Raw genomic sequence first — 17,132 nt, 5'->3', positions numbered from 1 at the left:
AGTCCCCTTTAAACAGGTACCTTACTTACATTCTGCTTCAACTGCAAAGAACAATTCTAAGAAAAGCAAAATCCTAAATTAAAGTATGATTTTCTGCAGTCAGATTCAGGGATTATTTTCTATCCATGATAAAAATTCTTCAACAGAGATTCTTGCCTCTGTCTAAGGGTAGGTAAGAAACTAAAGAAATAGGCCCCTTATTTACCAGATTTAATTGAAAATGGGAGAAAAGGAAAAAAAAGTTAACAGCATTTTTTAAATCCCATGAACTTGACAGTGACATATACTCCTAACTCACATGCCTCTGAGAAGAGGTTGTACTACCCAGAGTAAATAACAGCTTGTAAATTGCAATGAGGATACCCAGCAGCCCACTGTAAGATACATGTGATAATGTGATTTACAGGACCAGGAAATAATTTTCAGATATACTGTGATACATTAATAGTCCAGGTTAAGTGTATGCTGCAACTTTTCCCATGAAGGTACAATAGCTGAAAGGTTTGTGATATCTTTAAATGCAATAAAAGGAAATATAGAGGGGGGAAGGGAGGAGTCTCCTGCCAAGATGTTGTGATAAATTATTAAAACTTCTTTTTAATGTTGATGCTACTCTTTAACCTCAGATCACAATACTGACAGCAGAGGAAAACTGAAAGTGCTATTAAAGCTGTGATAACCACACCATGCTGTGGCAACATTTGTAAGGGGGAAGAAGGGGGGGCAGAAAGAAAAAAGTCCTGAGGTGCCTCCAATCAGTAACATCAAGAAACATCCAGGGAGAAAATATTGAAGATATCTACAATCCACAGGCCTTCAGTCCAAATATTGATGAGATACCATTTATGCTCACTGAGCTATTTGATTATGAGACCTCGATAACCCGTGTTTTCCATAAACAAATATCATGCAAGGAAGCAAAACAAAGTGAACTTTATGAAAAGGCACATTTAGTGAACTGTTCACAGCACACATGGGGTAAATCTCAGCAGTTTTTAACAGAAGAGGAAAATTGATTGCTGCCTTCAAAAATCATAAGCTCAGCACAGCATTTTTTTCAATAAAGTTAATACAATTTATCTTTATTAACACATCAACACTGACGTAGCCAGTCAGCCAATTAGTGCTGCTGGCAGTGCATTTCACAACATTCATGTACTCTAAAAAAATGTCTGTCTAGTCATTTTTACCACATATACTAACAATTCTGTACTCAAAATATGCTACTTGCATTCTTTCTCTCTTCTTCCTTCCTTTTCCTTACCAACTCTATAACCCCCTATGAAGGGGGATATGCCTCTTGCAATAAAGACACAAGCATCTGTCCCAAAGTCTCCTTAATGAAAGGAACAATCTGAACTCTCACAGTCCAAAAACCCCTCTGATTTCTAAATATTATACATTTATTTGTATAAAGTCCTTAAATGTTATTCTGTTAGTAATACCATGCAAAGTAAAACTCCTGTGAGGAATACATGCCTTACAGGGTCAGTTAAGCAAAGTAACAAGGAAACAAATTAAACTCTATGCTCTCTTTTCAGCATCCTATTGCAAGCACACACAGCAGCCTGAAATCTGAGTCACTCAAAGCAGCACTGGTACTCTCCTTAGATCACCTTTAACACAGCGTTTTGGAATCTTACAGAGCCATCGATTAGAAAACTTTTTCTTTCCACTTACCCCCCTTCCAATGTTTGCCTTTGGTCCTGCTAAGCTTGCTGAGGGTTGGTCCAGAGAAGAGCAACATCAAAATGAAAAGCAGCATAGTGATTTTCCCCTTTTTCACTGATGATAACATTTCCACAAGTTATTTTCAAAAAAGAAAAAAAAAATTGTCTTATATCTTCATCCCCACTTCCTGTTTGCTTAAGGAGGAATGATTAATCATTGAAAAATCAGAGCAAGCAGTAGCTTTACTCTCCTTAGATGCTGAATTAATATCTCAATGATGTAGCCCTGAGGAAAGCCACATTTCTCACTGATCCGGTTTCTCCCACACAACATGCAGCCAGCACCGCTGCTACTACAGTAGCTATAAAATAATTTCTGCTCCTCACTTTGGTTTCTGTGGGAATATAGTCCTCAGCTTGCAGCGTGAGCTTGATTGAAAATGATAAAAACAGTAATGCTTGTGTCCAGCAGAAAAAAGAAAAGATGTCAGGATTGTGAAAAAAGATAAGAAGCAGTTGTACTGACAGCTTTAAGCCTGACTGTCTGATCCTAATAGCCGTGCAACCAACCAAATTGCTCTTTTAAGAGTAATAAGGCTTCAGTGAAAGCTGGTGTCACTGCCACTTGGGTAGGTAGTGCAGGGCTTGAAAATCACCAAGGAACCTGCTAGAGATAACGACTGCCACGGTCCCAGCTCTGAAAGCAGAGGGCTGAGCAGAATACAGTATGCACAGGGAGCGTTTAATCTCTATTGTGTGGAGGAGATTTCCTGCTTTACAGTGTGCAACTGCTCAGGACTTTTGGCTGCATTTTATTAGGGCTCTAGTTTATACATTAAACTAAAATGCAAGCTTTGACACACTAATTACTTACAACATTTCTGAAAAAATCCTGCACATTTTTGCCTTTTTCTTTTTTTTAAAGTAGCAAACAGGAAGAACAAATCCTTAGCAGCAGCAGTAATCTTTTCACTGCACAGAGCAGTTACACATTTTATATTTTCACACAGTCTATACTTAGGATCTCCTACATCTGGAGGGTGGGGTAGGAGGTGGAGAGAGAGGGAAAGAGGAAAGGGATGTTCAGAAGTGCAGATATTTTCAAAATAATAGATTGCAGTCACAATGTTTCATCCAGTAGTTGTCACTGCCACAGAAACAATACAGCTACCTAACTATAGTTACTTATGTCCGGATGTCCGTAGTTAAGAATGCTGAAGCTGGATCAGTAAACACAAGACTTTCTGGACAAAATTTTCGATTTTCACTATGGGTGCTCAAAGAAAGATTAACGACATTCAAACTGCTCAGGCAGTCTTGAGGTACCCAGTGCTTACTTAAGAATGCCCAATAGCTTAATTTCATCTTCAGTTTGGCATTTAGTTGTTTCCATATAAGCATTCAGTACTCAAATCAATGAGCCACAAAGCTTGTGCTGTAGATTTAGATAGATTTAAAAAAAAAAAAAAAAATCAAAAAAACATCAATGTCCTTAGAATGACAAAGCAACCATGGTCACAAATTCCCTGAAGTTATCATGTTTTCAACCAGGGACATGATGCCCTTTTCAGTACAACATTAAGAAGATGATATTAATAAATCTGAAGCTTTGCTTATTCGTCTGAATAAAGAATGATATTTTGACTGGTGGAGACGATCACCAACATCTAATATATGTACAGTGAGTTTTTAAACAAACAGCATATAACATCACAAACAAGGAAATGCTAGAAACTCCACCACCACCACAAGTATGAAAGATCTTTTATTTTTCTCTTTAAGTTCTAAAATATATTTATGGGCTTGTTGCAGGATGTAGCATTTGCATTTAGACAGAAAACAAATGCATGCTGATGTACAGTAGTTTTTCATCCCTCTGTGCATTAATTTTTAAAAGTTATAAGACATCTTACCAGATGCTGGGTCTGATATTTCAAGGCTCATGTTTATGGCTCTTAGTTGCCAAAAAATAGGTCAGTATCTATCATCTACAGTCACGAAGCTGTGGCTTCTTATGTTAAATTTCTCCATCAAGCCGTTCTTAATCACCAGTCTCATTGCTAATAATTAAAACACCATTTCTTCTATTTCTATCCCAACTGTTACTGAAATTAGGCAGACACTTGTGTTCATTTTTATTGCCTCTGTAACACTCCTCTGAAACTAACACCATAGTGCTATGTTGAAGCACCAAAAAAACAATTTCACTCGTGAGGTTTCAAACTTTTAATGTCCAGATATAAAATGACCTTAAGCTAAAAACACCACCAACACAACAACCTTTAATTACCACTATGCATATTCACTAACTTGAGTTTCCAATCAGAAGGCAAACACCTCTAATGTCCAAAACGTGACAATATCAGTTATGCTTCAGAAATGCTGATGAGAAAATACTCTTAACCAACTCTGCAACCTTATGTCACTTCTTCCTCCTGAATAATTTCTTAGTGAGTGTCTTGCTTTCAAATTTTAGAATCCCCTGAAAGTTAGCCATGCTGTTTTTACCCCTATCCATGTGAAATTCAGCTGCTGTAGAGAAGCCTGTTTCCAATGGTAGCAGGCATCCTTAAAAATACCTCCTTAGTTCCTGTGCTGCAGAAGAATTCAGCTTCTTCACCTTGGACATCTTCTATTTTCAGCATTAATACAAGCAGCGGCTATTGGAAGGTATTATGAGTTTCTGTCAGCTTTCTGCCAGCTCTGACATGTGCCTCCAGCAGCCTCAGCAGGATCAGGTATCACTCAAGCAGCAGCTCAAATGATGTGACAGGAGAAGGGAATGACCATCTTACACAAGAGCAAAAGGAAAACCATCATGGCTGCTGGTCATGGGTGTGTCTGGTTCAGTTTTATGCCGAAAGAGCCCAGACTACCCTATGCTGATTGTTTTCTTGGTTATTTTGCAAAAGGTAAGTTATTGAATCCTCTTTGTATATACTAAGAATGAGTGGGCAGACCTTCAGGCAAACACAGAAAAAGTGTTGTCACTTCTTATGAAATTTAGTGGGGTTTTTAATGCCCTTGTTTCTAGGTTCATAAGAATTTCAATTTTCCAGAGTTGAAATGCCTCCAGAGAAAACATATAGTTTCAAGAAAGATTATACAAACATTACAGGTGGAAACACCAGAAAGACAAATAAAAGAAACCCAACATTTATTTTTCCTTCAAGTATCATGATTTTTAAGTCAACATCATGTTTTAGAGATGTAAAAGAACTGATTTGTAATTCTATTTCATGCTTTGAATGTGCAATACTGGAAACAGAGAAAAGTAAGCAGTCTATACTACCTTTATGTCTGTTACTATTCGAAGAAAAACTCCTATGAGAACTACAAGAGTCAAACTGATCTCATTACAGTTAACTGTTCCTGACATCCAACAAGTCCTTGCCAGGATCTCTTAAACCCTTCAAGATCCTTCACAACAGCTCACATCTTTCAAGAGTATGAGGCTAGTTAATACTTTCTAAGCACAGAAGAATCCATATATTAAGACAGACCAAATGCCCATCTTGTCTAGCATCACATCTTCAGTAGTATTTATGGGAAAAGTACAAGAATGATAAGAAAGCATTAGTGGAGCTTACCATTTGCCCAGCCTGCCAGCCTCTGCTTGTGAATGTTTTTCTCCATCCCCATAGTCCCTGACAATGAGTTCGACACATTTAATTATTTGAAGTCTGAAAAAGAGACTTCCTCTTTTTCTTTGAAATGTATACTTGATAATTCTATTGAGATAATTTTGGGTTCCTACCATGGAAAAAAAATATTCCTGTTTACCTTTCCTCATATCATGGTTTTCAACATACTCTCCCTTCCTATAACTATTCCAGTAAGAAAAGTACAACCCTACTCTTCCCTCAGACCAAAGATGTCCCATACTCGCAAACGTCCTTGCCACCTTCATCCTAAGTATATCCAGTTCTAAAGTAGTGTTTAGGAGATGATGAGACTTCTTTGATGAAGTCAAAAGAAAAGCCCGCAGTATTCAAGATGAATTATCAGTTGCATATTCTCCCTCATTCTGCTTATGAAACCAAAGGGCAACAGCTAACATGAAGCTGGAGTCATGTTTATAAATGCCTGCAACATTAATGGATACAGAGGTTCTTTAATTAACAGAATTTTAAAAGATGTTTACTTAGTGAAAGCATACATTAGCAGCCTAAATAACAAACCACCAGTGAAATACTCAGAAAAAATATGTCTAAGTTAGTTTAATCTGCAATTGTTGTATCTGGGTTATTTGGTCATCCTTCCTTTCCGTATTTTCCTTCTTTTAACTAATCACTATCTGGCACAAAGGACTTTTGGTAAAAGTACTTGGTCAAAACCCTCAAGCTTGAATAAAAAGCAACAATAACTTCATGGAAGCTTAAATATCAGAGCCCTTGAGCAATATGCTCTTTTAAGGGTGATATCTTGGAGCGGGGTCTGCTGCTCGCAGGCTGTAAAAGGGACAGACAGAAGCCTCGACTACTTACACGCTGTCATGTTCTCTGGCCCTTTGTACTTGCCATTCAGATTCCATTTTCTTATGGTGAAGGTTACAGACTTTCACAAGATCCTTCAGTAATTGCAAGAAGTAACACTTGGATCAAATCTAACATTCAGTGGCACAGGTATTTTTCATCCTTGCATTTCCTGGCACTTATTAATTATAGCATTGTCTTAACAATGCTCAGGAAATTCAGGAAGATTTGCAGCTTTCACTCTTATAATTTCAAAATAACGGACAACCAAAATAAAAAATTCAAGAGATCGCAGAAAAAGATAGAAATGACATGTTTAGTGTGTCACAATTAAGATCAGAAGGAGCAGAAACAGAAGCTGAAATGCCTACCACCTGCCCCAAGAAGTTACAAGTATTTAATTTTGTCCTACCTGTCTCCTTTTCTCCTTTCCTAAAGATGCCACACAGCCAGCATTTGGCAGCATGAAAACACCCATGACTAAATGAAATTTGCAAAAGGAATATAATCAACACTAAACACTATAAGATGGAAATAATGGATCCTGCATAGTAGGCATGAAGAATATTTTTCCACTGTCTACCTCACCATGCACAGAGGCCCAAGATGCTCTAAGCCATAATTAATTCAGTTCTTTTTAGGCATGAAAATTGTTTTGATTTTAATACTTTCAGCTTAGGGCATTCTAAATATCTGTAGAAACCTCCTGGGGATTTCTGTTAGCCACAGACGCCAATGGGAACATCATTTCTGGATACATGTAATAGAATACATTGCCAAACAAATACACAGTCTTCTTAAATCAAAAATCTATTTGAAATTCCTTCCAGTTCATGTGATTTCCAAGGATTAAGAAACCAGTGCTTGCCTGGTATGCAAACTGAACTTCCATTGCAGGTATTCTGAAAAGCCATTTATATTTCCTCTTCACAAATATAATCAAATAAGATGAAGTTCTGACAATCACTGCATGCCAGTCTCCAAATACTACGTTCATTTTGGCTTCCATTGGCAATGCAGACCACAAAACCAGTCTCTCTTTTCATCATAATTAGTAGCTCTGTTTTTTTGTCAAGGCATCATGAAATCTTGATGTAGAAGAAGCACATCAATAAAACAAGGGAAATAATTCCAAGACAGCTTTCTATACCATAGAATTTTTTCTTGTTTAAGCTTAGAGGTCTAAGGTCTTTCTGATACTCTGCAGATATGTATTACTGAAAGTAGTAGTATATGAAAGTTATTTGATATTATTTTGTACTCATCAATCAGGGTTTATCTGAGGCTTACATTGAAGTATAAGAATGATAATAACTCACTTTGAATTTACCAGTTATTCCAGTCTTTAATCACACATTATTTCAGTTCAAAAAGTATACATTTGCTTGTTAGAAGTTGTAGGCAACTACAGACTGCTTAAATATTTGGTAAATGATGTGAGAAAGCCAACGTTTAATTTCTTCAGTATTTTAAATTTAATTTAATAATTAATTTGAATATTCTTATATACTACATTACTCACAAAGATTCTAAAATCTTTCATCACTGATAATACACTATACTATTACTTTGAAATGCAATTTCTAAACAGTATCTGATATGTATACAGTGAAACAGCAATGCATTAAAATGTATCTTATTATATGTAACAATATGTAATAAATATTATGTACTTATCAATAACAAATTGCTAAACATACATATGTTGTTTCCCAAGAAGCAGCTTTGGTAAAGAAAATATTATGTAAAACCATAAATTCCAAGAGGAGGTAAAAACACTAATAAGACATATGACTGTGTTTTCTACTACACAGAGAAAATACATCTCTGTGGTTTTGACAAGAGAGAAACAGGAAAAAAAAAGGCAAACAATTCTGGCCTTGTTTACCTCTTTACTAGTGTGGAAAAAGCCTAATATATTTGCTTTCTTACTGTACAATATTTTGTTCTATTTCTTATCCAGAAATAGACTGTTTATCCAAAACACAATTATCTGGAAAAATTTACAAACACTACCTATACAAATTAAGGGAATAAAAGAAAATAGAATTCAGGACAAAGCAACTTGCAGGTAGAGAAGATCCTAGGAAATATTTTTATAAAGTCTAAGCAAAGCAATAGTTATACTTTGAAAATACTTGAACTACCATACAAAAAAACATTTTTCTTTTTTTTTTTTCTTCAGGCCTGTTTCTAACAGCTATGAAAAGAAGATAGTAAAGCTAAAAAGTATCAGCTCATTCATATGGGAATCATAACCTGCCTACAATGACTTAAAGGCTTAGATTTGTGAGTAAACAAATTTTGGTTATCACTCACAGGAAAAAATAAGTCAAGCTCACATTTCATTTTAAAATAGATCTTTAAATCTGAGAGCCTCAAAACATTTTATGTGTTTCCCAGTTTTTTTGCCTCCTTTGGGATTATTTTAGACTTATTCACTTTAAGTTTTACTATGCACAACTTTGAAGCTGCAAAGTACTAAGGTGTTCCTCTCCTCTTGCTTTCAATTAATTTTTGAAGTGCTTTGGCACTGCGATGCCCAGTAGATCCTTCAGGAAGAATATACGAACATCAGTCAAACAAGTATCTCCTGATGTAATCTACAGAAATTAAATGTGGAAAAGACTATCTAATCACAGACTATTTGGCATCTCCATATAATAAAGATCCTGGGAGAAGCCAAGTTTTATTGGAAAATGGAATTAGGTAGGATCTGAAATTTCAGATCAGAAAGGAGGACCAACATGGATCAGAGATCATTCAGGAAATACTGCTGCTGCTAAGAGATACATCTGCTTTCTCTGAACAAATATTGATCTGTTAGGTTTTATGTTTGGGATGCCTCCAGCTTGCTGAAGGTGTCACATCTCAGGTAACTTGCAACAATGAAATTCTGACTAATTGTAGTTATTAAAGATATTAGTTTGCTTTTCCTTTTATGTGGTATTGAAGTTTCCCTGTGGACACATTCAAGACAAAAGACGTAGCAGTGGCTTTCTTTACACTTCTTGCATTGACTTCTGAAGAGTTAAAGCGAAGAATTCCATTTGTCAGCTGGGATTCCAGATACAAATCAGAAGCACCAACAATTACCAGACAAGGGTGTAATTCATCAGTATGAAAGCCATGCAAAAAATGCCACGCTGCTTGTACACCTGCATCTTTAAATACCAGCGTAATTTCTCTACACTGCCCCAGATTTGCAATCCGTTTGGAAAAGGAGGAGAAAAATTTGGCTGGCTTGGTTGGGCTGTTTGCCCACTACAGTTAAGCTCAAAACAAGCGCCTATGTGGTAGAAAATGGCAACTATGACATACCTACTTCCATTCTTTGTTAAATTTCCTGAACATAAAGTCAAAACAAAGTTTTCCTCTAACTCTAAAAATCTATGAGTGTCTATCAGCAAGTACAGTATAATCAGCATTTGTCTGAAATACTGAGACAAATACTACATAGAGCCCTGCTAAGCAAATATCTGCTGTTGCATTTAAAATGTGTTTGTGTTTAACTGCAATTTATGTTTTCAAACTATATTTTTTTATAGCAGTGCAAAACCAATTGCTGGTTAAGGATATGTTCAAGTTCTGCATTCGTTCATTCTTTTTCCATTTTTATTATAGATACAGATATTGAAAAATATCTCTGTTCTGTAAAATAAGGCTGGAAGGTCCTTTTTACAGTGTTTTAGTGTTGTAAAATATTTATACTTCAGTATTCATAGGCTACCTCTGCCCAGCTGTGTTACAGCAGGAGACAAACCCAAACTGTCTGACAATCCATGGTACCTATGTATGTTGGGTCCAGTCTTGCATTTGTCAAGAAACAGCTCATCAGGCAGGGAGTTTCTGAGCCGGGCAGCAGAACCGGATCAAATGTTTATAGATGAAACATAGACACAGCTACAGCAAGACACCTCATCTGCACTGGCAATCCTGAATTCCTTCATCATTCAACGATTTTTCTTTTTTTTTTTTCTTTTATTTCTATTAGCACTGCAATGCCCACACTAGCAAAATAAAACAGACTGCATTTGAATGTAACTCACACGTCAGGCACTCTCTGACAATTACATTCCAATTCCAGGGCCAACCATACTGGACTATAACCAAGGCCAGAGGGAACACACAATGATGTTGCATAGGTATAAAGGAGGGCATCATTTGGCCTACAGAAATCTTTATTAATGATGCTGATTCACAAAGCGAAAAAATTTAGCAAGGCTATAATCCTAGCCTCAGTCTGTTCTGTCTGATGTAAGAAAATGTAACTTATTCATGAACTGAGAAAGATTTATATGTAAGTCCTTCTGAGATAAGCTTATTCCCAGCCCCACCCTTCCACATCATTGTCAGAGTATCCCACTTTGGACCTAAGCCACATTTCAAGCATGGTTGTTTTAGCAAAAGCATAATCTCTTCTTATGATGGCCTTTGTCATTATAGTTAACTGCCTCTGACTTTCATTCAGCACATAAAAATGATTTCAATTTTAAACAAGTAGCACATTACTAAACAACTACATAAACATTTGACTGAAAGTGGCTTTCAGATGAGTTGTACAAAACCAGTGCCTGTTAAACAAAAAAATTAAACAAGGAGGCAAAATGCTGCTCTTGCTGTTAAAGGGTCAAATACATGAAGCAAAATTAAAGTTGGGTTATTCCTCTTTACCTGGATGTCCTGTGCTGCAGGCTCTGTAGAGGCAGCATTATAAGCATGGCTGAATAAAACAATTTATAATAAGGTTTTCGCCTACAGCATTGCAAGGTTGCATTATAGCAACACAGTAGGAAGATATGTGATCTTTCATTGGTTTCACTTCAGTGACCAGGGGGCAGATGACAGTGGATAATCAGCAAGGGCTATAATTCATCATGGCACTGTAATGCATAGCAGCTTCATAAGGCAAGCCATCACAGCAGCAGACCACCACCCAAGGAAGCAGAACAAGTTGGTCTCCAAGGCACAGGAGTTCACACATATGTGCATTCAATTGGACACATACTACACTGTGTCCAATAATCTATGCTGAACACACCTTGCTCAGAGATTGAATGAAACAACGGGGAATTTGCATGCATGTAAATATTTTGTTAAGGCACCTAATTTACATGAATTTATAATGAACTTCAGCACTTCTGCCTGGTACGCTGATTTTAATAGGGTCATCGCCTATATGCGTAACAGCTAATCGTTCTGCTCTTTCCTGCGGCACGGAAATTTCTGTCTCATGCAGAGGCAGTTGCTCTAGCTTCAAACAACACACGCTACAGGTATACCTAACAGGAAGAGAATACCTGAAGGTGAGGCATGCAGTGCCTAACACGTAGAGCACAAATGACTAGAAGTATCATACCTGCACCTAAGAAGTGAGCTTTCAATACAGACCTATTCCTGAGTACCAGAGGCCTCTGAAAGTTACAATACAGTGATTATGACCCAAAGCCTATGCCTTCTGTGATACATGCCAGTCACAACAGCCACCAGCCAAAATTCACACAGATGCGTGGATGCTGACACGAGCAGACCTTTCACTGCACACACATCAAGGTGAATTGGAGTGATTTTATGCTGTGAGCTGAATCCCAATATCCATACAAACTCTCCTTTGTGCAAAAGGATGCAAAGGATGCTCTAATTTGGCACTGGACCCTACAATACCATGTCAGCAATTTATATGCTGCATTACGAAGAGCAGTACGGAGTAGAAATGCCAAGCTGAAATTCTTCTAATGTTTCTGGTCAGTCAAAATCATCAGGTCATACTTGCATGAGCATTTAATGGAAAGAGACGTACAGTTGATCTAATCTCAGATTTCAGCAGAGGCAAGCCCTGCTTTTCCTCTGAGAATACGAATTGCACATATTTATTCTGTTTCTTTAATCTCTCCCTCACGCTCTGCCAGGAACCCCAAATCATTGTCCTGGATGACAGCATTGAAAACCACATGAAAGCTGTGAAAGTCAGTGACATATGCTACTGACATACATGAAATTTAGATCAATCGCACAACCTTCAGCTTAAAACTCAGTATCATTTTCACTACTAATTGAACAATTCAAAGTCCATCCATCTGAGCTTATATTGAAAGAAGAGGTTTTTCTTGTCCAAGTAGAGTTAGCCTCATCAGATATGTCCCCCATAAAGCTTCCCTAGATCCCTGAAATTAATCGTGATATTTTTGCTCCCAGCTTTCCTCACATCTGCCTTTAGCAATTTAAGTCTCATTCCCTCTGTGAAACAGGCAATAAATCACATCCACAGTACTGAGTGAAAAATAAATCATAAACTTTGAAAAATAACCAGAAGTTTGTAAAAGACTTTTAAGAGGTACTGTCTCTGATTTGTAAAGTAAGGAAAAATCAACTGTTGGGAGGAGGCTGGTGTCTGTATGTCATCAAAGGGCTCCTTAAATATGTTCTTGTGCTTAAATGCACATATAGATGTATCCTTACCTATCTTTGATATTTAAATAGAGCCTCAGCTTTTATTTTTCTGACTTTTATGTTTCTTCTCTACAAATAAAAATTACAAGTATTTCTTACACCATAAAATACACAAGCTATGGAAATAGTTTTCAAGTGATTTTAGCTGCCTGTGAGTTCTTCAACTTTTAAAGCTCTAAGTAAACTCCAATATGCATAGTCAATCTCTCAAATGGAATATACCTGTAGAGCAGTAATGTCTTTTAAATTTAAGTATAACTGGCCAGTGCTCCTCAAAACCCTGAAGCTGTGACTTCTCCAAGTTCTTGTTCCTTTAGAACATACGATCATCAGAAACCCATACCTAAATACACTGAGAGAATGATTTTCCATCACGCTGACATTTCCTTAATAACATTCATAAATAAAAAGTACAGTCAGACTCAGCATTTCATACCATTGCTGTGTTGCTACTGTAAATTTTTAAAGTTTGAGAAGAGACATCATATCCTTATACTTCATGAAGTGTATAGACTGTTGCTATAGATTTCTTCTAATTATGTTCTCGTATATCCTCCTACATCTTTTAAGATATTTGAACATAAAAAAAACCCTTCTGAAATTAGTCTTCGTTCTCCAAAACATAAAAACACCATACTTTTCATTAAAGGATTCTGTATTTTACCAAAATTGATCTTTCAGGAAGACAGTTTTAAGTCAGGAACTAAACAGTAAATAAACAATAAAACACATTCTCCAAAGTAAATTTCTGTTTTCTAAGCTCAACTTTGTGTTTAACTAAAAAAATCCAAGTCCAAAACACACACAAAAAAAAATGTTTTAGAAAAAAAAAAGCTGCCTTTACCTAAAAAATGAAAGGGAAAAAATGAAATGGGGACTAAAGTAGGCTGATATTGCAAAATATATTACATCTATATTACACGTTATTTTATTTATATAATGTGCATTTGTTGTGGTCTAGTTTTCGTTTCATACCTCTAGAAATCCTGGAAGGAGAATATAATCTCTAATTTTCAATAAATAGTTTCAAGTTTAAGCACCTTTCAAAAGGAATTTGAAAGTGTTATTCTGTCTTAGGTAAAGATAGAAGTGACAGTTTTTCTAAGATTATTAAAAAATTATAAGCCAATAGAGTACTATGCTTATAAATTCTATTTGCATTTTATCTGTCACTGAATTTGCACTAATTGTCCACTATTGTGGTAACGTCTGAGTTGAATACTGTATGTCTGTATGTATGTTAGCACCCAGCAATTAACTCAGCAATAATTATATACTATTTCTGACCTCTTTGTGCAGCTGGCAGAGGGCGGTGGTTTTTTTTTAACACTTCTTCATAAACTTTAAGCAATTTTAAAAACTAGAAACATAGGGTTAAAAACTATAGGAAACAATTATTAGCTTTGCCAATAATTCCTTATATACTTATAGACTTAGAGAATTCCCATACACATTGTGATTTCATGCAATAAGCTTGAATTATAGTAGCATTCCTTAATAAACTGTTCCTTTTACAGCTCGTTGAATGACTGAATGAGTTCATAACTGATCCTCAGGTATCCATGAATGACTGGTTTTTTCAATTTTTTTTTTTCTAAAGCAGCTATTTATTAAATGTATTTCTCTAAATAGGCAAAGTACTTAAATGTTTTTAATCTTGCTCTGGGGTTCTTAACTAGACTACCTTTCTTCACTATAACAACATCAAATGGCAGAGGCACAATACTATCTACCTCAAGCAGTTGGCACGGGACTAAGAAAATACAGGAAACACAGCTCTCATCTCTGCACAGGTTCAGTTGCTTACTTATTCTTTTGTTATTTTCTTAGTTTCTTAAATGAGAAATGTTCCATGTTTACAGATACATAAATGAGGAGATCTAATTTCCCCCATAGGTATGCGCATATTAGACTTGTTAAAGTTAAATGTCAAGAAGAATTAAAGATAAAACACTGATTCTAGCAAAATTCCAAAAATCTCTATATTGCATATCTCTATACGCAAGCCATGTGTAGTTCATTAACATTATATGTCAGTAAGGTTGCAGGTCAATTTAGAAATCCGATTGCAAATCAAGGAAAAGCTACTTTCAAATGACATCTGGCTTGACCTTCAAACTCTAATAATCTAGAGCAAATCAGATCGTTAAATTATAAACTGAAATTAAGTTTATGATTAATAGAGTTCAGAAAATGAATTTCAATGGATAACTGGGCTTTATCTGGTTCATGGACTATTCATGAGCAAATCACAGCTCTATGGGATTCCTTGATTTTTAACATCATCTTAGCTTCATCATTCACGGGTCCTCACAGAATCAGAAGTCCAGATGGGGTGAGAGATCTCCTACTGCCATACCTGTTTGCTGAGCAGAGGAGGAGGGAAGGATGCATATCTTCTCAGGTGCATATGTGTGAGTCAATTCAAGTAACCTAGACTGAGGATAAGAAACAAACGTGTTCCCTTGCACCAGAAGTCAGACCCATGGCTTGGCACTAGCTCGGACATGTCCATGGCTGGGATCTGTGAAGCATCTATTTGAACTATGAGACCTGCATATTGTAGCTGAGATTTTCATCTCTGTTCTGGTGCTCCTCACAACGCATAAAACCCCCTTAAAACTTCTCTTTCTGTGAGGAAGAGGATTTCACTGATCAAGTATGAGGCCACAAGTAGGCAGTTTTAGGTAAACCCATGGGCTTCTCCTTGTTAAAGTAAGCACAAATGGAATTAGCAGAAACCTTGATCAATATCAGCGCCAACCAGAATTTATAGTTACAACATGGCATTCTGCTAACATGTCAGCATTAGCTATAATCCTTTACAAGAGATTATTACTATACATCAAAGTATGGACAGCACTGTAAAATGACATGACCAAATTTTTAAAATTATGATTCCACCTTCCACAGAAAAAAAAACCCCAACAAAGCCACATATCATATTGTAGAGTAGACTATGTACCAATCTGACATAATAATGGACAAATTCTTATGCTGTACATACAATACTTCCAGATGCAAAGTCTGGGTAATCTATAAGTAAATAACACTACCATGTGGCAGCTTCAGAAAACAGAGAATGATGTAGACTAAATAAAACGTAAACTGTAAGCAGATGTTTCCTGTACACTTGCATTAAGATAATGGTAGGAATACTTTAATAAGTACAAAAAACTTGTCATATTTTGGCTTTTAACTCGTATCAGTGTCATAGCAGATGTTGTTTCACTCCATATGTTAATCTATCGACATACTTGTATGGCTTTTATCACCAAAGTACCTGCACAATTTCTAATCCCTTAAGGCTTCATTCTCACAACAAATGAAAGAAGAATAGGCAGTTTACCAACAAGCAGCAGAAGCATAAATGGAGCTTGGAGACTTGTGCAGTTTGTAGCTGAACCCATGATTAGGAGGATGATTTATTTATAAAAATCCTCCTGATTAGCTGCAATGCGTTTTACTCAAAGACATACATGGTTTTTATTTAAGGACACAGATTAACAAGTATATGATAAATGCAAATCAGACTGTCAGGTCTATAATGAACAATCTAAGATTTAGTTTATATTCACTGTTGGAGGTGACCTGTTTCAGTATACACAGTTCAGTTCAGTCCAGAGACTGAGATATAATGATGTTGTCACCTTACTCTACACAAAAAAGTGCCCTCATTTTAGGAATACTTAGAGAAGCTTAAGGTGTTCAAACAATAAAAAAAAAACCTTTTAAAATGGTTAATCTGTGTGTTTGGTATCATTGAACAACAGCTCATATTATTAACATTTTTAAAATATGCAAATCGCTGCAGCAATCCTACAGGCTTCTAAAGGCCCATATGCTGATTATTCTAGTAAATAGATTTTAAAGCAAGAAGAGACTTTTAGAATCATCCTTTGTAGCAGTTGTGGTTATTTGTGAGTAGATGGCTCTTGTTTGTGATACCAACCACATGAGAAAGGACATAACGGGTGCTCGGTTCAGCTGTGTCCAAGAAAATAATATAAAACACTGGTTATTAGTGGTAGTTTATAAACTTTTCCATTTAAGGATTAATGTGCAAGCATGTGTGTGTGTGCAAATAAAAAAAAAAAATTAAAACAATATAAAAGGAGTTAGGTTTCCCAGAAAAAAATCTCCCATGGTTATGGGTAAAACAAGAGTGCAGAGCAAGTAAAGCCTTGTTTTCTGCCTCTGTATCCTCCTGTAAGAACACCCAGAAGGCAGCTATTGTAGTTAGCTATATAGCACCAGGGCATCTCTCCAGAAACCCTCAAGATCTCCCAGAAGGGACAGCAAGAGACAGCAAGAGGGGGTGAGCACCGCAACCCCCTACACTGCAGCCAAGCCACTACACAGGGAGGAGGCACTTCCTCTTCCCAGGGAAAGACCTCAGCTCTAATGGTCACCTTTGAATTTAATACCTTATGGTTCATCTCAACCCAGAAAGGCCCTGCTTTTAGAAACATCGGCAGATCCTCCTCTACCAAAGTAGCAGGTTAAGATTTAGCTGGGGAAGATTGTGATTGTACAT

General features: G+C 36.4%; 1 protein-coding gene across 20 annotated transcripts in view; it reads right to left on the bottom strand.

Annotated features, from left to right (window-relative positions):
* Window positions 1-2,239, bottom strand: part of ROBO2 (roundabout guidance receptor 2) — a 928,484-nt gene extending 926,245 nt beyond the window's left edge. For 5 of the 20 annotated variants that reach the window (XM_054070029.1, XM_054070084.1, XM_054070050.1 and 2 more), the window contains exon 1: window positions 1,681-2,231. In XM_054070029.1, coding sequence (XP_053926004.1) covers window positions 1,681-1,798 — 118 coding nt within the window. In that variant the 5' untranslated portion in view covers window positions 1,799-2,231. Of the gene's footprint in view, window positions 1-1,680 lie in introns of all 20 variants that reach the window. The other 15 variants (XM_054070060.1, XM_054069999.1, XM_054069974.1 and 12 more) reach the window with 7 other exon arrangements.
* Between the last annotated feature and the right edge of the window lie 14,893 nt (window positions 2,240-17,132).

This window comes from Cuculus canorus, chromosome 1, assembly GCF_017976375.1.
Source record: "Cuculus canorus isolate bCucCan1 chromosome 1, bCucCan1.pri, whole genome shotgun sequence".
Taxonomy (NCBI): Eukaryota; Metazoa; Chordata; class Aves; order Cuculiformes; family Cuculidae; genus Cuculus; species Cuculus canorus.
This window is presented reverse-complemented; position numbering and strand designations above follow the sequence as displayed.